General features: G+C 45.4%; 2 protein-coding genes across 2 annotated transcripts in view; both read left to right on the plus strand.

The window, feature by feature from the left end:
* KIF15 (kinesin family member 15) overlaps positions 1 to 3993 on the plus strand; it is a 32927-nt gene extending 28934 nt beyond the window's left edge. Inside the window, exons 31-35 of the mRNA XM_058030069.1 lie at positions 70 to 142; positions 753 to 790; positions 2429 to 2594; positions 2951 to 3082; positions 3334 to 3993. Of these exons, the coding sequence (XP_057886052.1) occupies positions 70 to 142; positions 753 to 790; positions 2429 to 2594; positions 2951 to 3082; positions 3334 to 3414 (490 nt within the window). The 3' untranslated portion in view covers positions 3415 to 3993. The remainder of the gene's footprint in view (positions 1 to 69; positions 143 to 752; positions 791 to 2428; positions 2595 to 2950; positions 3083 to 3333) is intronic.
* A 912-nt stretch (positions 3994 to 4905) lies between these two features.
* On the plus strand, positions 4906 to 12550 carry TMEM42 (transmembrane protein 42). Its single transcript, XM_058041121.1, has 3 exons — positions 4906 to 5019; positions 9674 to 9820; positions 10630 to 12550. Exons 1-3 carry the CDS (start codon positions 4906 to 4908, stop codon positions 10768 to 10770), a joined length of 402 nt encoding a protein of 133 aa, XP_057897104.1. The 3' UTR covers positions 10771 to 12550.
* The last annotated feature ends 10030 nt before the right edge of the window (positions 12551 to 22580 follow it).

A 22580-nucleotide genomic window follows, 5' to 3' on the forward strand; every position in this document is an offset into this window, starting at 1 on the left:
TAACATGTTTTTACAACTGGCTTCCTCTGTTTGTGAGAAACTTTTTTTTCTCATTCTTGAATTTCATAGTGATCAGAAACATCTTGATATTCAGTACCTTAAAGAGAAAGAGGAAGAGATTGTTGAAGAGAGACTTGCCAAGGTATATTACTCTTCTCATGTCAGTTGCTGTTGACCTACTGTGAAGTATTAATGTGATTTTTTTGTTGGTTTGGTTTGATTTTTTTGTTTTCATGGCAGCAAAACAAACACCAATTTCTAGTGAATTCTAAGAGGCACAGCCTGGGACTTATCTCTTAGGATTTCTATCTTGGCCTAACACCAGTGAACTGGGTGTCAGATTGCACAATTAGAAAAACAGATTCAGATCGCTAAATCTGACTCATCCCCAGAGTTGGAAAGTGAAGATTGTGTCACTTGCTAATGTCAGGCCTCTGTCAAAGGGAAGTTAATGTCACAGCAGAGGTTTCCATGGATGTCCCAGACAGAAGAACTCCCTGTTAGAGCTCTGCTGTGTGTCTGTGGGCAGAGAGACACTGCTGTGGGTCAGCTGTGCTGGCATGAAATGGGAAATAAGTGCTTACAGCAAAGAGATGAACTTAAAGTGAATATTAGAGATGTGAACTACTAGGTAGCAGGATGATCTGGAATGAGATATGTAGCATCAATTGAATAACAAATATTTTTAAACATATATATATTTGTGTGTATTCAACATTAAGACTGCATCTAACGTTTTTGAACTTTTCCAGAATAAAGCAGTGGAAGAAATGCTGAAAATCAAAGCAGAGTAAGTCTAAGTATTGTTCCTTGAACTGGAAGCTAGTATTAAACTAATTAATGACAGAAAAAAAGATACATTTAAGCAATAGAAGTCCAAGATCTGAAATGACAAAAGACATAATTTGGAAGTATTTGCACTTAAGCAAGATACCTTGAGTTCTTACTCTTTCTCATCAGTAGGTGGTAGTAGCACCTATTACTACATAGCATTATATCAGGACAATACTTTAATGGGTAGAACCATAAAAACTTGAATTGGAAGGGATGTTTTTAAATGTTTAAAGTTATTTATATGCAGTGAATTGCAATAACATTCCTTTTCAAATTAAATTGAAATACTGTTCATTTCTTTATTAATATTTCAAATGTTTTATAATTTTAAACAAAATGTAATTATTTGGAGTTTATGCTATTTGTTTAAATTTCTGTGGTTCAGCTTGAAAAATGAATTTATTTTTTTTTTTATTAGAGACTTTCTAAATTGTCTTTGCACTATTAGGCAAGTAGTCCTCAAAATTCAAGTGTTTTGTACCTTGGGTGGATAATAGCAAAGATAGAAAATACTGAATCAGTAGGTAAAAATTACTTTGAAAATGTCTGTCCTGCTGTTCTTTTCCTAATCTGTATTGCTTCAGGATTTATTGTGGCTGAATCTCCTAACATAAGAGTTATTTTCATTTGATGGAATGCTTTCTTTGTAAGTAACTTCTTTTAAGGAGGAAGGTAGTTCTTATGCACATGGTAATTTCAAAAGTAATTTGCATTAAATTTTCCAGAAACCCTAGTCTGGAAATTAGGGATTATTTTGCTATTTGATGCACTGATTTTACATTCCTGTCTGATCTCCAAAACACACTTCATAGCAGTGCTACAATGTGTCATATAGGCAAATAATGGACAGAGGGAAAACATTCTTTTCTTATCAAGAAAACGTCTTACCAAATGCAGCAAATGAATAATGTTCACAGAGCAGATCTTAAACACCACACTTCAGTAAAGCAAACTGGTGACAGAAATTTCATGTATGCAATATTTGAATTGATCTGTAAAATTACTCAAGTTCATAGAAGCAATAGACAGGCTGCTAAGTTTGATGGCACAGTTTAATATCCTGTGACCTCACTTGCTGAAAATGTTTTAATTCTATCAAAAGTGGTACTCATTCTCTTACCAGGCCAACCAAGCAGGCTCAGACCATCTGAAGTGCTCAGAGATGTTTCTGAGCAATGAGGCTGTCAGGGGGGAAAAGCCACAGACAAACAGGCATTTTATAGAGGGAACCTGTAGAGCAGTTGAGTTTAGCTGGAAAATTTACATTCCTTAGGTGAATTAATTCAAAGTGTTCTTGTAGGTGAAGCTTCTCTTTTCAATCATGGGTGGAGTTGTATATCCAGGATTGCAAACAGCACAGTTCCCAAAGAGAAGAGCAGCTCCAAAATACTGCCTAGTTGATAGTCTCAAACACAAGAACTGTGAAGCAGAATGAATTTTTTCCTTTCTTTAGCACTAAATTCTAAGGGAAATACAATATCTCAAAATAATGCTTTTAAAGGAGCCTCCTTCCGTGTCTAAGACTGACTTAGGAATTCAGTTGTATGACATTTTTGTTGGTTTTTAATGTTTTATGATTCTTTTATATTGGCAGATTAGAAGAGACCAAAAATATCCTCAGAATCCAAGAGAAAAGCTGTCGTGAAATGACTTTGGAGATGGAACGAACAAGGACATTGGAGCTCAAAGCATTTAATGAGAAAGAAGAAATTAGATCAAAACTGGAGGAAGCATATGAAGAAAAAGACAGGATTGAAAAGGTTACATAGACATAACTTTTTTGTTGTCTTCACAGCAGAATCTTATTTAGCAGAGGTACAGCTGTTTTGTTTTGCAGTTTAGCTTTATTTGTGATGTTCTCTGCACTAGTGAAAGTCTGGATGCAGAAATCACTTAGTTGTACAAATCAAATGGCGCTCCTCTTTTGCCTTTTAGAGGGATGTAACATAGTGTCTAAGGAGACATAAGACAAACGTGTATTTCCTGAGTGAACCAACTCTTGCATCATATGTTACAACAAACTTGAATGTTAGTATGTTAATAGCTCTAAGAATTGCTTCTGAAAAGAGGAGGAGAGGCTACTACTAAGAGATACACAATGTATTTATTACTACAGGAAATAAAATTGCTGAGGAAGCAAGTTAACTCACTTGCTGAGGAGAATGGGAAATTACTTGGTCATCAAAACCTAAACCAGAAGATTCAGTATCTTGTGAAACTGAAGAAAGATTATGCTAAACTTACAGAGGTAAGTTGCAGAGTAGATTACAGATGGAGTAATCTGCCTGACATAGCAAAGAGCTAAGCTTTGAGAACAAAGACTAAAATTCCTGCTCTTCTGTTGGAAAGGAACAGAGATACCTTTGATCTCCATTTTACTTCCTCAAGTATATAGTGTATAAAACACTTGAACAACTCTAGATACTGCTTGTGTAAAAATACCAAAATAAAGTGAGGATAATTTCCTTAATATATCCATGTTTTTTCTCTGTTTTGCAGGAGACTGAAAAGCTACGAGTTGAAAACATTTTTTTGAAAGAATCAAAAAAATGTGACATTTGTAGACAAAATCAGCGGTAAGGACCCAAATAAAACTGCAGAGTTTTATTTTTGAAGTGTACAGAATAAGCAAAAGTCAGTTGTCAAATTTGACTTTTGCTGTGGTTCTGGAATAATCAAGTATTCTAGTTTGTAGATTTTTGCTGGTAATAACTCTAAGTGAATATTGTTATTCCAGCTCTGTGGGCAGCTTTCAATAAAATTTAACACCTTTTTGTAATCTTTTTCAACTTAAAAACCTGATTTTGTATAAATGCTGGATAGATAGTTCCTTGAAACTTCTGTACCTTGCCAAGGAAAAGCTTTCTCCCTGGGAACACACCTGGATTTTTGTCTCCTTTTGTACTTTTATTCAGGTTCCTACTACTTCTGAAATGCTACATTTTCCATCAGAGCCAAAATTCAAAAAGGACAATTTCTTTGTGTTTGTTTCTTTAGTTAAACATAGAATGATTTTCCTGGGTTGCTTAAAAATAATTTTCATATCAAACTTTGTTCAATAAAGCATAAATATGAATTTAGTAACAGGCTTGTAAATAGTACTATAAATACATTTTTTGTTTCTGTTCTTTATTTGAAAATAAAATGTTTTTCAAACCTGTTTTCTGTTAGTATCGACTTAGAGCTCTATATTAGCAGTGTAGGATTCTCAGGGTTTTTGCAACCATTTTCTTATCAAAGAAGTGAAAAATGTTAGGAAAGAAGATGTGAAAATATGCAGAAAATTTTACAGGAGTACACCACAAGTTCGTTTAATTGCACTTAAAGATTTATTGCAAATAACTGAAATGCTTATTAGTGGAACACAAAATGTTGATTTCTATACAATATCAAACTAGGGCTTTTTTTACTGCCACTAATCCTATCATTCTGTTTTCTGGCTAAATACAATAGTAGTTTTGACCACAAGCACTGGGGCAAAAGGGAATAAAGAGGAAAGATGTGTCTGGTAAAGGGTAGAATATACCTAATGATTTACTACATCATTTGGCTGAGGGAAAGAATTTCCACCACCTAAAGTATTTTAAGCTGCAGATTTGTTTCCACTTGAGATGTGATGTGGAGAAATAAAATCTGACATTTAAGGAAAATGTGTTGGGGCGTGAGTAGAGGTGAGAACTAGCACGGATGAGGAGCACACAGGCCAAGAGGGGTCAATCAAGGGTGTTTTTATTTGTGACTGCCATGTTCTACGTTTACAAGCATTTCTTTCCTGTTTCTAGACTATCGTCATGTCGGCAGCGGCTTCTGCCCTTTTTCTGTGTTGTACATGGCCACAGTAGGAGCTGCGTTGTGCCCCTGCCCCGTGCTTCCCCGCTCCTTTCCATAAATCCTTTGTGCACAAGCGAACGCGGCCCACGGGCCCTTCCCTGCCTGGGGCCCGCCCGCCCGCGCGGGGCGGCGCTGGCGCTGCGCCGGGCCGGGCTGAGCCGGGCCATGCAAGCGGGGGCCGGGCCGGGCTGAGCCGGGCCATGCGGGCGGGGGCCGGGCCGGGCTGGGCTGAGCCGGGCCATGCGGGCAGGGGCCGGGGCGGCAGCGGCGGCGGCCGCGGGAGGCCTGGGGGCGGCGGCGGCCGCCGCGGCGAAGCTGGCGCTGGGCCCGGGCGAGGAGGCGGCCGGCGGCACGGTAAGGAAGGAGCGGGCGGTGCTGGGTGCCCCGAGCTGCCGTGAGGCCGCCCCGCAGGCGGCACTCGGCGGCGAGGGGGAAGGAGCGCGCTGGCGCTTCCTGCGGCGCTCCCAGGGGCTGCCCTGGATTTGCAGGGAAAGGCGGGCGGGCTCCGAGGGCGGAGCCGTGACTCAGCCCGGGGCAGCCCAACCTTACGGGGCTGAGTAAGGCGCGGTGCCGACGTAAACAGCGCGGGGCGCGCAGCGGAGCTGCCGGGTGTGAGGGGAGCGAGCGTGGTACGGGAATGCCCCGAACCAAGCCCAGCTCTGGGAGCTCAAATCCAGCCCTTCCACGTCAGTGTTACTTTAAAGCAGGATGTTAGTATGACTGAGCATCAAATGCTTGTTCTCAGCCCACTGTTTTGCTGATAGCAGCGCCCTTCTCTCATTTATTCTATCTCAGCTCGGCCCTGAGCAGAGCAGAGAGGCGGAGCCCTTGATTTCCTCTCTGCTTCTCTTTGGGTGTTCATCATTGGGGATGATCTTTATCTGGGTCGTGTTTCTCAAACCTCCGTGTGCTGGGAGTGCTGGCCCTTCAGCTCCGAGCCGTTGTCCTTGCCTCCAGCAGTGACCCTGGCACAGCCACGGCAGAGGGGGACATGGGCACCAGGCTGGGTGTGAGTGGGGACGGGAGGAAGGCAGCATGCAGGTATCCTAAAAACACTTTGGGGAGGTTCATTTAGGCACAGGTTGTTACTCACGTGGCAAATGTACAAAGGGGAGCCCACAAGGGAAGCTAGATCTGAAACAAATCCAGCCTTGCACAAGGGAAAAAAAAGAAAAAGAAATTGACCTCTGTGATTATTAGAGAGAGTTAAAAAGACAAATCTCAGTACCTGCCAATCATGTTAATCTCTTCTGAGATCTCAGAAAGGAGAAATAAATTAAAAAATCCTGATACTCTTCACTCTGCCCAAAAAAAACCCAGATGATGCTTTGTACTGAGAATGGCAGAGCATGGAATTGCTGAAAATGCTGACAGCATCTTTTCTGAGTATTTTTCTCTGTTGAAATTTATAAAAATATTGCCCATTTTTGGGGAGGCAAGGATGGGGGGATGGGGGGGTTGGTACTTCTTTTTTATTTTTTTAGTGTGCTATGACAAAGTATCATTTTGTTGATGTGAAGTGTTGACAGAAGGCCAAGAGGGATTATCCCTCCCTTCTACTCAGCCCCAGTGAGGCCACATCTGGAGTTTTGGGTTGAGTTCTGAGGTCTCCACTGCAAAAAAAGAGATGGAGCTACTGGAGAGTCCAGCAGAGGCTCATAAAGATGATGGAGGGATCAGAGCATCTTTTTTGTGAGGAGAGGCTGAAAGAGCTGGGACTGTTCCTCCTGGAGAAGAGAAGGTTCGGGGGGATCTTTTCAATGTGTAGAAATACCCACAGGGAGGGCACACAAAGGATGGAGCCAGGCTCATTCCAGTGGTGCCCAGTAACAAGACCAGAGGCAAAGGGCACGTACTGAAATGAGCAGTTCCCTCTGAACATCCAGAAACTGTGAGAATGGCCAGGGGTGTGTAGAGTCTCCATCCTTGGAGACACTCATGTACTCTCCAGACATGGACCTGGGCAATCTGCTGGAGTGATGAGGTTGGTCCAGATGAACTCCAGAGACCCTTTTCAACCTCTGCCCTGCTGTGTTTCTGTGACTGTTTCTTTTTTATGGGCAGATTGGTTTATTTTGGTTTTCAGCTCTGCTCCAGGTGACAATTATTAGTTAAATTAATCAGCTTAGCTGTAAAACTAGCCAAGTTTTATGTAAATGCCATAATCTTCCTAGGAGCTTAAATTGCATGGGACTGTAGATGCATAAAGTATTTCAGTGCACTCATGTGGCAGAGGCATTTCTGCAGAGCAGCCACGAGGTGACAGAGATTCAAGGGATTTTGTGTTGGAGGAAGAGCTACAGAAATCCCAAAATAAGTGGGATAGCAGCCATCACTTGTGCAGTGTGGAACACAGCAGCAAAAAGTGTGTTGACACTTCTAAGAGCTGATGATGCAGGGCAGCAGGATACTCCACAGCACCACAGGGATGGATTTCCTGGCCACAAGGATGTGTTGTGGTGGCGCAGCCTGAGAGCAGTGTGACCAGGAAGGGTCATTGCACTTGAACAAAAGTTTTTCTTTGCTTTCTCCGCTCCCCTGCCAAACTTCATCTAAAATTACTTCTGCCACTTCAGGAGTGATTCTGGATTATCTGAAATGTACACTGAAATTAATCTTTGCTTAGAAAAGCAATCAGAACAGTAATCCTTGACTCATTGGGGTGGCTCAGCTGAGTCCGTAGCAGGGGAGGAATTTATGTCCCTCCTTCCTTGTGGGGAACACGTGGGGATGTTCCTATCTCTCTGTCTGCGTACCATTGCAATGACCACTCTGCTGCCCTGGGCACAGAGAAACTTGACCTTTCTCTGATAAACTTTCCTTCTGGGCATGTGCCACCTGCAGCTGGTTTCCCTGGCTCTGCATTGGGAGATCAGAAGAAGCCATGGATTTTGGGTCACTTTTGAAGGTGGCATAGTTGCTGTGACGGTGGGAGCCAGCTTTGCTTCACCACCAGTAGTCTCAGACTAGCTCAAGTCTGGCCAGATCTTGGGAGGTCTCTAGTCCAACCTTTGCTTACACATGATCTTCTCCAGATAAGTTTTAAATATTTAGAAAGTCTGGGAAAGTCTGGGAGCCCATGACCTCTGTTCCAGTGCTTGATCACCTTTGCTTTTCCTTATTTTGTTCCATACTTCCCTTGTTGCCTCTTGTCATATCCTAGTGGACCTTGGAAAAGAGCCTGGGCTCCATCCCTCTACACCCTCAAGCTAATAGTTGAAGGCAGTAATAAGATTTCTTTAGGGGTTTTTTTGTTTTGTTTTGTTTTTGGTTTTGTTTTTGTTTTTTTTTATCTCAGCAGCATCTTCTCTTTCTGCTCCAGAAATACACTGGAGTTAGGTGAAACATAGAGAATTGTTTTCCTCTCTCATCCCCACTCCCAAGTCTGCTTACTCACCAGAGGTGTGTGGATGTACGTAACTCCCTGAGGAAAGTCAAACTGCCAGGTCATACCGGCAGAGAGTGAAACTGGGAGGCAAACCCCATCCTGTGGTGAGCCCTAACACAGCACAAGTTTTCTTCCTCAAAGGAGCAGTGGTAGCTGAACATGGTTGTCCCTCTTACCCATCCACACAGGGGTTGCCAGGGTGTCAGTGGGAAGACAAAGTGATTCACTGGTGGGAATCATTCTGAATCTTTACTGTTGCCCTGATTAGTTGCAGAAGTTGGTGGCCTTTGCCACAACTGGGGCCAAATGAGGTGACACACCTGCACCATCCCTCACTGGAGTGGGATTAGCCTCGCAGAGCTTGTGCCAGCCATCAAGCATGGATTTGCTTCGCTTTGTTTTCCTTTTAACTTTGCCATATCACTTACTTCAGAAAACTGTGGGCTCCCCCACTGCTTGCAATTAGTAGTTTCTTCTTCTGAGTGGGAGCAGGACACAGTTGGTGGACGCTGTTGATTTGGGCAGCTGGCAGGAGAACACTGCAGCCATTCCCACAGGGCAGGTGCCACCTCTGAGCTGTACTTGTTGGTGGCCTCAAACCTGTGTTTCCGTCTGCCTCAAGATGGATCCCACCATGGACTGAAAGGTGGCAGGCTATGAAGCTGTGATTGCTACGGGTGTAGACAAACCTTTGCTTTCGCTTTTTTCACTTGTGAGAGTTGTGAGCTGCCTGCCTGTGATCTCCCTTGGTGTCTTCACATCAACTACATGGTACCCAGGGGCTGGGGAGATGGCCTCAGCTGCTTAAATTAGGAAGGGGTGGGGGGCACTGTGAATGGTGCTGGCTTTTTAGGTGCAGCTGTGCCCTTTTTTCAGAGTGAGGCAGTTACACATCTGGTCAGATTGTCTAAGGAGGGAGATCTTTCTTGAGGCCCTTGAATTCAAAATTGGTTTTATTGCTACTAAATGCTAGAGCAGAGACCCCATCAGTAAACTTCCCTGCTCTCCAGTGAGTAAAACGAGGCAAAAGCTACTCCTTGTGGAAAACAGGGCATGAAGCCACTCAGCTCGCTCTTTCCTCCCAGAGATCCTGCTCTACCCTCACTGCAGCACTAGGGCAGGCCAGGTCCTGGGATCTCGTAAGGACCAGTGCTTTGGGACCACCCAGGTCCTGGCTCACATTCACAGCTGAGTTGTGGAGCACACACAGTGCCAGCATGTATTGCATGTCTGGTGTTGGTCAGACTGAATTTGACCCTTTTCCATACATCAGGAGGTAAGTGAAGGGCATTTATGGGCGTTGTGTGTGGCACCCCTTTGTGAGCTGGAGAAATTTCTGTGGGTTGGCTTCTGGCATGGCAGCTGCTGCACATTATCCCAGCACTTCCCAGGTTGTAGTGTGAGGCTGGGCTTGCAGCAGGACATGGCAGGCTCACAGTCTGTCCAGAGCTGTTTCCTTGTTTCCATTTCCTTCTGTGATTTAATATATTCATGTAATACCAGCCATAATTCAGTTTTAAAAGCCCACACCATTAGGTTTGGCTCCAAAGTGTGCATGAATTACTGAGGTTGATTAAGTGGGGGGTGAAAATACACAGAGTTTTCCATTTTGTTCTGCAGCTCTCAGTGTTGCTTCACCTCAGCTGCATTGGCCTGGTGTTTGTGTGCAATGCAGTGATGTGGACAGTCTTCACAAAAGCCTTGCGACTCTCCTCCTCCTCAGCTGCTGCCTCTGTGACAACAACAGCCTCCAACTTCATCTTTTCGGTGAGTAGACCCCTTCCCTAGACACTGAAGCCTGAGGAGCACAGCCAGGTGGGAATGCCCACACGGGTTGTAACTCATCTCCCAGTGCAGCCAGCATCGCTGGCCACAGAGGGAGAGTTACAGACAGATGGGAAATGCTTGTGTCAGGCCTCAGCTGCTCTGATAGCTGTTCACAGCACAGGTGATGGAGCTTTCCTGGGTGGTGGTGCAGGAGGAAGGGTGCTGCTGCATGCCTTGCAGCAGCAACACAGTTGACTGAACTGATTGCCAGTGGGAGCTGGAGCTGGGAGCTTTGCTTCATTTTGCTTTTCCTTTGCAGCACCTCACTTGTGACAAGCCAGAGTCACCCTAGCTGGGTCTGAAGATGCAGTACCTCTAGTGGCAGCAAGAGAGTCTTTGACCCACAGGTTTTTTCCATGTGCTTTTTGCTCTTGACAGCAGTTCACCTTGTTTCTGTGCTCCAGCTGGCAGACAGCTCATGGTGGTGTCCAATAATCAACAGTATTAATAAATGCCCAGTCAGTGGGAAATTTGGCTCCTGAGAAGTGCTGGGAAGGCAGCAAAGTACATGTGCATCTGTCAGATCCTTTTTAGGGACCCCAGTATAGCTGTGCTTCCTGGCTGCTGGTGGAGTTGGTAATCTCCAGCATCATCTTCAGCAGCCATTCCTCTTGGTCATCCCAGCAGGAGTTTCCTCAACCAGGTCTTTTCCAGGGCTGTCTCTCCCAGAAGTCCTCACAGCTCTGGCAGCACAAGAGACCTTGGGGCAGCTCAGCCCAGCAAAGCTTTGTGTCTCTCTTTTCCTTCAGGCTATCCTGGGAAGATTGCTCTTCGGGGAGACGTGGACACCTCTGTGGTGGGTCGGCCTCGCCATGACAGTCTGTGGGCTCATGCTGCTGCACATGGCTGCGCCCCAGCTGGTGCCAGTCCCAGCGGAGAAGAAGGAATGATAGCTGCTGCAGGGGTCACAGTGCCATGCTGCCCCTCTCCAGCCTGTCTCATGACAGCATCCCCAGTCCCCATCAGCCTCTGAACACGTCAGCCACCGAGGTGCTAACTGCTGCTCACTGCTCATCTGCTGACTTGCAAAATCACGTTGGTCGCATCTTTCCTGGTGGTGGTATGGTGGCAGTGACAGCTCGGAGGGAGCTGGTCAACTCTGAGTCAGTATTGTGAAAATCGGGGCCAGAGGCTTATCAGCCACTCCTCCTCTTCACACCCTGTGGCTGTGGAGCTTTCCCAGTTAGGGGAATGCTGAAAGTAAACATGGTGGCTGTGGAAGGTGCTTGTGCATCAGTATTTTTCCATGAAAGGACCTATTCCAAAATAGAAGAGCAATCAAAATTAGATGCTGAAGGCAGCTGTTATTTCTGCTCTGCTGTTCCTGACTTTCTGTCTCTTGAAATGATTCTATGCCCACTGCTACCTGTAAGGCTGTGGAGACTTTCATTAATTCCTTCAGCTTCCTCTATCAGTCACACACACCCTTGAACTTGCCATTTGTATCTGACTTCTAGAATTTTCACTTACCCATTCCTGACATGTTAGTCACTGTAAGGTTGTTGCTGTTTCCTTTAAACCCTTATCCAGAATAGGGTTTTGATCACCATTCCTGCTTTGTGTAGGTTAAACTAATTTTGGGACAGTTCAACAGGCAACCTGCCTTCACATGGAGTGTCCATGTTCAATACATCCCTCATACCCACTCAAGTTGACAATTGCTTTAATGTTTGGTAAAAGGGAGTTTCTCATGCCATGAGATGCTTATTCCCATTGATGTAATGTGATCAACCAGATCACTAGTATCTGCTAAATTTTGCATCACTGATTACTCCAGGTGTCAATTTGGTGAATGTGTCATGAATCATCATTTGTAAGGTATTGGCTTAATTCTCCTTCACACTTCTTTTTTTCTCCTCCTTGAAAATTCTTCAGTTGGAATTAACAAATATAATCATGCCTATAAATCTATGCATCATGGTGGTGATATTGCTTACTTGCTCTGGGCTTGCCAGGTTGTCTCTGTCATCTTGTAATGACAGAAGGTGAGTCACGGTTGTGGCATGTGCAGAAAACCTAAGGACACATCTCTGTGAGCGTCTGTATCTGAATCTGTCAGGTCTGTCATGACTGGCAGATCTGTGCTGTGTCAAGTGTAAAATAAACTTGTGGATGGAAATGCCACTGGAGTTGAGTTTGTGCCTTCTTTGAATCAGAAGAGTCACTGTCTCCCAGAAGAGGCCAAGAGCCATTGTGTCTGTTCCCTGCCATTCTAGCTTAGCACATCTGGCAGCCGTGTCCCAGAGAGGCAAAACCTTTGCCTCTCTCCTCAGTGTGCTCTCAAGTCTTCCTGTCAAAGAGGGGAGCTGCATATGGTGGGGGAGAGGGCAGAGTCCTCTGAGTGCCTTCCCTCCCTGCCACCATGGGTCTTGGCACCTAAGGAGCTCTTTGGGTGGCAGCAGTGGAAGCTGGGACCTAACACAGGGACCTCATAGGTCTGCAGACATGACAGACAGGAGCCATGCGTTTCTAAGTACATCAGGTCTCCTTAGATCTTCATAGATAATGAAAAATTAATGAGGCCTGATTTATTTGCCCTTGTTACCAACCCTCAGCCAGCTGTAAGCCAATGGCTGCCTTCATGCAAACAGCAATAGAAGGACCAGGCACTCTGGTTAATTTGGCTGTTGTCCCATTTCCTAATAAACCATTTGGAAAGCTTTGTAACGTGGACTATCTCAAAGCTGACATTTCTTTATTACGGTCATTGTTGGAGGTCAGGGTTTAGGAGGTGCTTTTCCGGAAGTGGAACGTGAGCAGCGCTTTACTTTGCGATGCTCCCTTTAAGGTGGTTGAATATAAACCAGGGCTGTAAATTCTCTCATAAATACTTGAAGGTGGGAATGGAAGGAAGTTTTTCACCAATTCCCATGGTAAGGAAAGATTTCCAAGCAGGGTTCATTTTATGGCAGAGTCCCACTCCTCTTGTGTACACAAGAGTTTGGCCATGTCTGCCAGTGGGGCCAGGGCTGCAAGAAAAACTGTAATCACTGTGTGGCCAAGCAGTGTACTTCTGGTAAACCATTCCTATGGGATCATCCAAAATGTGGGTGAAGGTAATTAAAAAAAAAAACAGAGGCGGATTTCCAGTATGAAGCTGTGTCCAAAGCTCAATGGCTGATTTTTTTAATTCTTAGATATTTTAGACCACACACACACACAATAAAGCAATGTGAGAATAATAAATGAGCTGTGTTTGACAAGTCAGTGGTTCAGATGTGGTGGACCTTGTAAGGTGGCTGAAGATCATGGCCAGCTCCAAGACCTTGGTTTACCAGGGCGGGAGCTGGGTTACCTCATGTGGGAACTACAGCAGTGTGCATGCATGAAGTTTTTACTCAGTTGAGGTGAGGTATTATTAGAGAGAGTCTTGGGCACATGTTTCCAGTCAAATTCCGGCAAAATCTCACAGAAACACAGTGCTGTATCTACAGCACTGGTGGATAGGAGCAAAGCCATGGAAGTTGTCTGCCTGGGCTTGTGCAAAGCATTAGACACTGTCCTGCACGACATCCTTGTCTCTAAATTGGAGACATGGATTTGATCCCAGGCACACCTACAAGCTGGGCTGAGACATGACTGACAGCAGACTTGTGGCGAAGGACATTTGGGTGGTGGCTGACCAGAAACTCAGCATGAGCCAGCAGTGTGGGCTCGCAGCCCAGAAAGCCAAACAAATCCTGGGCTGCATCTAAAGGAGTGTGGCCAGCAGGTGGAGGGAGGTGATTCTGTCCCTCTGCTCTGCTCTCGTGAGACCCCACCTGTCGTGCTGCGTCCAGCTCTGGTAGCCCCTGATGTAGGAGGAACATCCAACTGTTGGAGCAAGTCCAGGAGGCCACAAAATTGAGGAGACTGGAGCACCTGCCCTAGGAAGGCAGGCTGAGAAAGTTGGGGCTGTTCAGCCTGGAGAAGAGAAGGTTGTGTGGAGACCTCATAGCAGCCTTCCAGCAACTGCAGGGGGCCTACAGGGAAGCCAGAGAGGGATTCTTCATCAGGAACTGTGATAGGACAGGGAGTAATGGGGACTAACTGTAAGAAGGAAAATTAAGGTTGGATAAAAGGAAAGAAATCCTACTGGAAGAGGTTGCCCAGAGAAGCTGTGGATGCCCCATCCCTGGCACTATTCAAGGCCAGCTTGGATGGAGCTCTGAGCAGCCTGGTCTAGTGCTGGTTGTTGGGTTGCTAGCAACCCAAATGCTGATTGTAATGAGTCTTTCCTGCACCTACCTCTCATTCTCAAACACAACACTTTGTTTTTCAGCATCTTATTCATCATCAGGCATGGCCATACCGTGTCATACTTTTAAAGAATAGAAGAAGCATGTGCATGGTTAACAGAAAGGCTCACAATGACACTCAGGAAGATTCAAATAAGAATATTTGAATTAATGGTGGGAAGCAGAAACAGAAAAACAAGAAAAATGTTGTATAAACAAGGTCCAGGAGTATTGTATCTAAGGTAAACAGTGTCTCATATAACTTTACAAGGAACAAAGCCAAATGAAATTACAGTTTCAGTTGAACCATAAACCATAATTTGACTGATTAGATAAGGAAATATACATAAAAAATTTAAATGTCCCTGTTGTCGTTGACAAGGAGTCACTGAAAGTTTATACAGCATCTCAGTCACAGCACATATTGAAGTCACTTGAAGGATGGTATGTTTGCTTAGGTGAGAATTATTTGAAGTAGATGCAATAAATAAGTTTGGTAGTTTGTTCTGCCGAGTTTGTTATATTCAAAATTTTCAGGGAATTTGACTCAGTGCCCTCTGCTGACCCTTCAGAGACATTAAATGATCACATTGCAAGAATGTCCCACATGCACACATAATTACATGATCTTGCAAGCAGTGGGGTGTTTTGGAAGAAGGAAGTTCTGTGACACAACATGCCAGAAGAGTGGCTCTGACCTTGTCTGGCACAGAAAAAAACATGAAATTAGGAATAAATGGGTACTAATTCTGACGTGTTCAGGGTGCCCTTCTGCAGAAGAGCAGCAGCAAATCTTCACTTTGGGGATCTGAGAGGTGCAGAGGGAAGTTGCACAATAGGGGCACTTACCTACAGCAAGTGGTGTGGTGCCTGCAGTTCACTTGATCTTGGAGAAAAATCTGGGGTCAGCTCAGGTCAGTAGTAAAAGCCTTTCCAGGAGAACCAGGACTTTGCCCCTAAGAATCAAGTGTGTGGAGTGTTGTACCATGTGACTTTTTAATGGAAAGAATTGAAGAAGACAACATTCCTGAGAATGTTGTCCTTCCTGAGGACAGAACAAAGTACTTTAGACTATAAAATAACACCTTGTAGCTTTATGCTGTTGGGCTGTGTGTTTCAGCACCCTTTCTAAGGCAGGTCTCTTTCCAGGTATTGAATACCAAAAAAAGGTCAGCAACTTGCTTGTAAAATCTGTGATGGGGTCCTGGGCCATGGGCAGGGAGGAGGGAGAAGCCCTGTGGGTTGGACAGGGGCAGCCAGTCCCAGTGGGGCTCTCAGAGTCCTAACGTAGTCAGTGGTTCTAACTGGAGTGTTTTATCCAGTGCTGGACCCCCAAATTCAGGAGGGGTGCAGGAAACTGATCTGGCTCAAGGATTCCAAGATGGCATGGGCCTAGGAGGAGAGACTGAGGGATGTGGGCTGGTTGGAGACAAGGAAGGCTCAGGCTGACCCAATTAGCCTTGGAAAGGAGTTCCAGAGGCAGCACAGAAATGGCCAGTACCAAACACGGTAACAGACACAGGTTGTATCTTAGGACTTTCAAGCTGGCCATCAGGGGAAAAAATGTCACTAGGAGGTTAGTTGCCTATACAGGCAGCTGGGTCTCTGCCCATGGAGATTCTCAAGACTCAGCTAGACAGAACCTCAAGTGACTCAATCTGGTGTTGGTGACCATCCTGTCTGGGCAGACAGATGGATTTCCTGTGACCTAGGGGCCAGTTTCATGATTACCACCATCTATAACTGGAAATTGGTTTGACCTTCTGCCTCCATGTTTAGTAGTTCCCATTAAATCCTGCTGTGCCACAGAAAGGAGGTTCCCCCTTGAGGCACCATGCAGACCTGGGCTGCCAGAGGCTTGTACTCTTGCAGTATTAGTCATGGCTCCCAGGGCTGGGCCGGGCTGACCAGCTGCAGCTCCCCAGCGTGGGGTGCCCAGAGGGATGACCGGGAAGCTGTGTTACTCCATCCCCTGGCTGTGTGCAGCACCACAGTGACCCATGGCCAGCAGCAGCACTTGGCACACACAGGAGACTGTTTGCCCTGGGAGTAGCCAACCAGCCAGCCAGCCAGCCAGCCATGCTATTCACTCTCCAACCAAGTTTTTCAGTTTCTGACTGTTTATTAACATTATTCATTGTTTCAATTTTCCCTTGAGGTTTAAGGAAGGGTGTCTTTGAGTGGCTGTACTAATTGCCATGATTTCCTAAGCAGCTCCCTTCATGCCCTTGAAGTCCTGAGGGATTGCTGGGTTAAAGCCTGAGGAACTCCTGGGTGGGGCCTCCCACTCCCATTTTGCTGAGGGGAGATGATGCACACCGTGCTTAGCCCCTGCACAGGTTTTGCAGAACACAGAGGCTCCACTGCACCCTGAGGGGATAAATCCATGGCAATGGAAATAAGCAAGAGGGAAGGGCTGCAAGGAGTGGTAGTAGGTGGGGTGCTGTAGATGGTGCCACCACTTTTTGTACATTTTGAACCTGTTGCTCAGTTTTCCTCATTTTCCTCACTGTGAGCCTGTGAGAGTTGGCGCTGCCTGTGGGAGTTGGGGCTGGGGCTCGGTCGTGTGAGCAGCTCGGGGCCTCCCTTGGCACAAGCAGAGCATCTCTGGTTTTGCAGCGAGAGGTGAGAGTTGGACAGCTCTGCTTGGCACTGGCACCTGCAGTGTGCAATGTCTGAACAGCAGCCAGGACTTCGACCCTAATTGCTGTCAGTAAATTAAGGCAACACTTAGGGAGAAATGAGCAGTGCTCCAGGGAAGGATGAGGCATTACAAATATATTTTCTGATGCCTGTTGACTGTTTCCTCATCCAGATAGGAGGTAAGTTAAGTGACTTTTTCCCTTCAGGACACTCCAGTGTTAGGCAATCACAGGCATGATTCTGCTAGGAACCAGTGTTGCATGAATATGCTTCCTAGAAAACCCTGGTAGTCATGGAGAGGAGCATCATGAGCTGCTGTGAAGGACAATAGCCTGGATGTTGTGACAAGCGGTGGGTGGGAATACTCTAGCTTGGTCATTTTCCAGGGCAAATAGCCACAGATCCCCTGGCTCAGTCAGTCCTGCCATACCTGGAGACTGCCACTTGATGGATGGGACAAAACCTTTGGACCTCCTGTGGTTTTGGTCTGCTCTGGTGCAGCACTGTGCAGGACCATCTCCTCCCTGCAAACTTTGGTCTAGGAAGTTTCTCCCTTCCCACCACGTGACAATTTCAGTTGCAGCGCTGGCTGGCGGGAATGCAGCATGGCTCAGTGTGACCTGTAGTCTGCAGACCATGTACATCTTGATGTGTATACTCACACACCCACACAGACAGGTGGGAGAAGCTGGTACACCTCCCCTGCAGAAAGAAATGTTACTCGAAGACACTGGCATGCAAGTTTCTGTTTTCTCACTTAAACATTTGCAACCTAACACATATCCTGTAGGTGGGAAGGTATTCTTTCAGTATTTTCCTTGTTTGCTGGAGCTGTTTTTAATACATGGATAAACTATTTTATCCCTGATTCAATATTTGCGCTGTTGATTTCCTTGCCCTTACCATTTATTTTTTGCAGCCCTCTTTTGCTTTATTTTTTCCTCGTACCTTTTCATATTGTTTGCTTTAGGTGTAGGCTGTGGGTATGTGTTCACACTGCAATCAGTCAGTGTGGTCATACATGCAAGCAAGTTCATGGGTCAGTGGCAGCAGGGTGGATACAGCCCTGGAATAACTACACCCACCCACTAGTTGGACCCTTTTCAAACACACACTGTAGGTAATGGGATGGCATGGTGAGGGCGGTCCTTCTCCCCATTTCAGGTCTCTGGATGGGATGAAGGTGTGAGGAGGGAGTTAGCAGGCTAGGGCCATTCAGACTGCAAAACAGATCATGGTGCTTTGTAACAGGGGCTGAGAAGACCATAAGTTGCATGGAGAAAGTAAGCTAGAATAATGGAGAAGGTGAGCTGTCAATTGTCTCCTCTGACGAGGGCCACAAGGGAAGCCAGCAAGCGTCAAAGCCAAAGGAGCTTCCTCTTCTTGCAGTGTGTCATTTGGATGAGGAACTCCTGCCTGCAGGAAGCAGCAGAGGCTAGCTGGCTCATCAGGTTCAAAAAGTGGGCAAATATTTTTAAAACAGGACACGATGGAGATCTTTCTTGTAATTTATTGCTCAAAATTCTCCAGTATTTTGCCGAGAAGCAGAAGTACCATATATTGAGTTGTTTTAGACTAACACATAATATCTCAGCACTGGAGCATGCATATTTCAGTGTTTCCAATGCAACAGTTGTACTGGAACTGAGGGTCAAGAAGTCATAGTACTGAAATTCCAGGTTCAGCCTTCACACGTTGTTGCTCCATATATCTGAACTGATATTGCAATTTTGCCTTTTGCACCTTTGCCAGGAAAGGGATCTTAAAAAATATTTTAACATCATAGAATTTTGGCTTGCTCTTAAAGCAGCTCTCTCTTTTGTCAGTGGTCTAAAACCTCAGTTTTTGGGCCCACAGAACGTCTCTTTCAGGGCAGGGAGAGTGTTTTGCCTGAGTAGCTGTAAGTCTACGTTTGATATATGTGGAGGAATGGTCACTATTTGATCTCTGTCTTTGCCTTCTTCAGGAGCAGAGCCCTTGGGTGGTGCTGGGTTGGGCACAGGGTGATAACAGTTTTCATTCCTTCTGCAGGTGAATGCCCAAAGCCAGTCACCTATATCCCTAACTTAGGTCCAAAAATCCTCTTTCAGCATTCAGCTGGAAGGAAGGAATAGGGCTTCCGTGACTCTTGTGTGTCCCTTACAACTCAGGGTAGTCTATGACTTCATGATGCTGTGAAACAGTGGAATTTCCATAATAATTATACTGGCATCAATCACTTCTCTGGTATTTGCCTGTGAGAAACTCATTACCAGATACCTGGGGCCAGATGACTTGGAATCAGTTAAGATCTGGGCTTGGCCATCTTTCATCAACCCCTGACGTCCGAATGCCTACCACAAGCTGGCTCATGTTGGATTAGAAGTGAATCTGCCTGCTGGATACATGGGATGCCTTGTGGGCACAGACCGCTGTCATGGTCCATGGTCAAAGTGTGTGAGTGAGAAGTGATCAAATCAATGCTCCTTTCAGAGTAACTGGCACGCCAGGATCATTGTGTGGATGTGATGTGTCTCAATACTAGGACATTCCTAAAGACTGAGGTACATCTTAATGAAATTGTGAGAGCAGGACCTACGTAGCACCTCAAATCTAGTTCCAATTAGATGGACCAGATCCTCAGCTGTTCTTCTGTGCTTTTTTTGTCTTTGACACCCCCAAGATTTCTCATTACTTATCACTCCCTAGGCTGTGATTCAGGCAGGACTCAACACCTACTAGGTGGTGCACATGGGAGCAGTCCTGCTGTGGTCAGTGGAGGACATCTCCTCACCATGGTGCCATCAGGACCCAGACAGGGGCTGTGTCCATGTGTTCCATGCCAGATGCACTGCTCACCCTCTGACACCTCAGAGCAACCCCGTGGGAAGGCTGAGATGATGACTTCACCTTTTCAGACCGCCGAAAAGGAAGCCTTTTGATTTCTTATTTATTTTGAGTATACTCTGACTAGACATAGAAAAAAAAACCCGACAAAACAAAATCAACTTGAAGCCTCAGGTGTTTATAAAAAATGTAGCTCAGTAAATTGCTGTCATAAAGGGCAGTTTCTCATGGGGTTGCAAATGAATGAAAACGTTAAGCTAAGGATTTGTCTTTCGTATTTGGCATCAATACCTGTGGTCATGCTCTGGAAGTTTGGCTTGTTTTGTCATTTTTGATACACAAAATAAACAAAACCTGTGACAAAAGACAAGCTTGCAAATAGGGGAGCAGCCACTGGGGAATTTTATTTTATTTGTTTGCCAGCTAATTTTATTTCTTGTGCCAGCTAATAAGGTGACCTTGCAACAGACAGATGTAGATAAGGCTGACCGCCTCTGTTGTCTTATTTTGCAAGCTGGGAAGTAAGTTGCTGAAATTATTGGGAATAGGGAGATTGCCTGTGGGGGGAAAAAAAAAATCTTCTCCTACTGTTAATTAAAAGAGTATAGTTTTATGAGAATGATTGAAGTGATTAATGGTTAAAACTGTTTGGGGGTAAAAAAATGAAATTAAAATGGGCTTTTTCATTGCTTCACCAAGAAGAAAAAAGCCATGGAGCTGAACCATAGCCAGCCACTCTGATCAGCAAAGACAGGAGGTTTACCTGTAAAAAGATAGAGATCATCTGCTGACAACGTGAAAAAACTTGAAACCACATCTTTTAAAAACATTCCTGTAGTTTAAGCTGAAATTGAAATCACATCTTTTAAAAACATTCCTGTAGTTTAAGCTGAAATTCCTCTTCTCAGACCTTGCCAACAACTCCTGGAGAGTATTAGAGTTCAATGGCCTTTCCTGGCAGGGCAGGCTGGTACGAGCCAGGGGCGGGAGGTTGTGTTGGGAGCGTGGTACCATGCGCCAGGTTTAGTTTTGTTGAATTGAGATACTACCAGTGTGTAGAGAAAGATAATGGGAGCAGGCTAGATCAGCAGCTGCACAAAGCAAAAGGAGAACTGAAACCATGCCCCAATGGCCAAACCTCCCCGCCAAAAAAGATCAGCCACCTTCCAAGATGGACTAAGTTCAAAGGTGGCAGGGCAGGACCCACATTCATGTAATTTTTACAATCTTTCCTTGAACTCTGAGGTTTAAAGTGAGGGTCAGGACAAGCACACTGTTGTAATCAAAGTTTTGCAAAACTCCGCAGGACTGGAAGAATGACTTCTGGTGAATACATGCCCTGCTTCACTTGCTCACCCTCCAGCACAAATATATAACATTTTTTCAGAAGCAAAGTGTTACCAATATAAATCTGTTCGTGTTTGCAAAAATCTGTAATTTTGCTGTAGGACTATTGTGTCAACACAATTTAAGATGCCTCCAACCAAGCATAGAATGATGTATAAAACAGGTTGAGACTGGATTAGGAAACTACTGTCAGTGACTTCAGCTGATGTGGATTACTCTTGCTGCAGTTAAGTGAAAACCAGTAAGATATATCATAAATGTTCAGATTACACGCATTACTGGTTATGTTGTTGTACTGACATTCCGTGTATACTTCACTTCATCCCATACTGCTCCTAAACAAAAATGTCTTTCACCCCCTAGGAGGAAGGAAATGCAGAATAAAAGGGACACGGAACGGTAAATCAGGGCTGCAGTGTTTTTGTCAATAGTGAAATACGTAATTGCCAGCGCATTGTCTGGTGCTGAATGCTGAGTGATGCTCCGTCTGCTGAGAACATTGGTGGTTCCAATGTTCTTGTTCATCTTCAGATGTCCAGTGAGATTAGAGATGTGTGCTGAACCCTCGGTGCCCTGTGGTGCCCTAGTCATGCTCTCAAGCAAGGACACCCAACATACACCTGCCAGCAAGCAGCGACATGCTCGGAGGGTGGTATCTGCTAACTCAGCTCCGCGCTTGCACCAAGGGAAACTGTCCTCCCAAAAGGAAATATATGCTTACCCAAACCAGTGGAGAAAAGTCGGTGCCTTTGAAGGCTTCCAAAGAGAGATCTTCTTTAGGAAGAACCCACATTTAGACAGGGCAGCCTTGCAAACAGAATTCTACCTTGCTGAATCTTGGGCAGCTCCCATTGAGGGGGGCATCAGGAGGCTGAGGTTGCTCCCACAGCTGAGCCACCTCTAAGTTTCTGGGTGCCTGGGGACATTTGTCTCTCTTTCTGGACACTGTGCCCATGTCACTGGTGGCCTGTATACCACCAGCTCTCCTCTCTGTGGTGTAGGCTCATCTCTCCACTTTTGGTCCCCTTGAGGACCAGGATGGCTGTGGGGCATGTGGGGTTCAATCATGTCCTGGCAGAGACCTTTGGCAGAGCTGCCAGCAAAGAGCAGCCAGCAAACAGCTCCTGTTCCATCACATTTCTTTCTCCTCCTGGACATAGTCTGATTCACCTCTTTCCCACTCAGTGCTCCCACTGGGCTGTGTCCCTTGAGGTCCACCTCATCCTGCGGGGAGGGGGCCAGTGCTAGGATCCTTCAGCTTTTCAACCCACATGTGTAAATGCTGGATTTTAGCCCATGGCTCCAAGTATTTCTGTCCCAAATGTGATGACAGAAACCTCATTAACTTATAAGCATGTTAGACTGGTCCTAATGGGGAATTCTGTTCTCCTAAGGATTAAATGCTTGTGTGCCTCCTTGTAAAGTTAGCCCTGGAGTTGCAGTCCTGGTGACCTGGATATTAGGGCATAGGTGAATTCTTGTTACTCACCTAGCCCATGATTTTACTGTTTGTCAGTGAAGGGTCTGTCCACTTGTCATCTGATTATGCAAATTCACCTTCCATGTGAGTCGGGATTTAAGTTTCGCTGTTTTTCAGGGTCTGACTATGTGCAGAGGGAGTTGTAGTCTTTTTTTTTTTTTTTTTTCCACAGGAACTTCCTTTCTCG

The sequence above is a fragment of the Melospiza georgiana genome, chromosome 1 (assembly GCF_028018845.1).
Source record: "Melospiza georgiana isolate bMelGeo1 chromosome 1, bMelGeo1.pri, whole genome shotgun sequence".
In the NCBI taxonomy this organism is placed as follows: domain Eukaryota; kingdom Metazoa; phylum Chordata; class Aves; order Passeriformes; family Passerellidae; genus Melospiza; species Melospiza georgiana.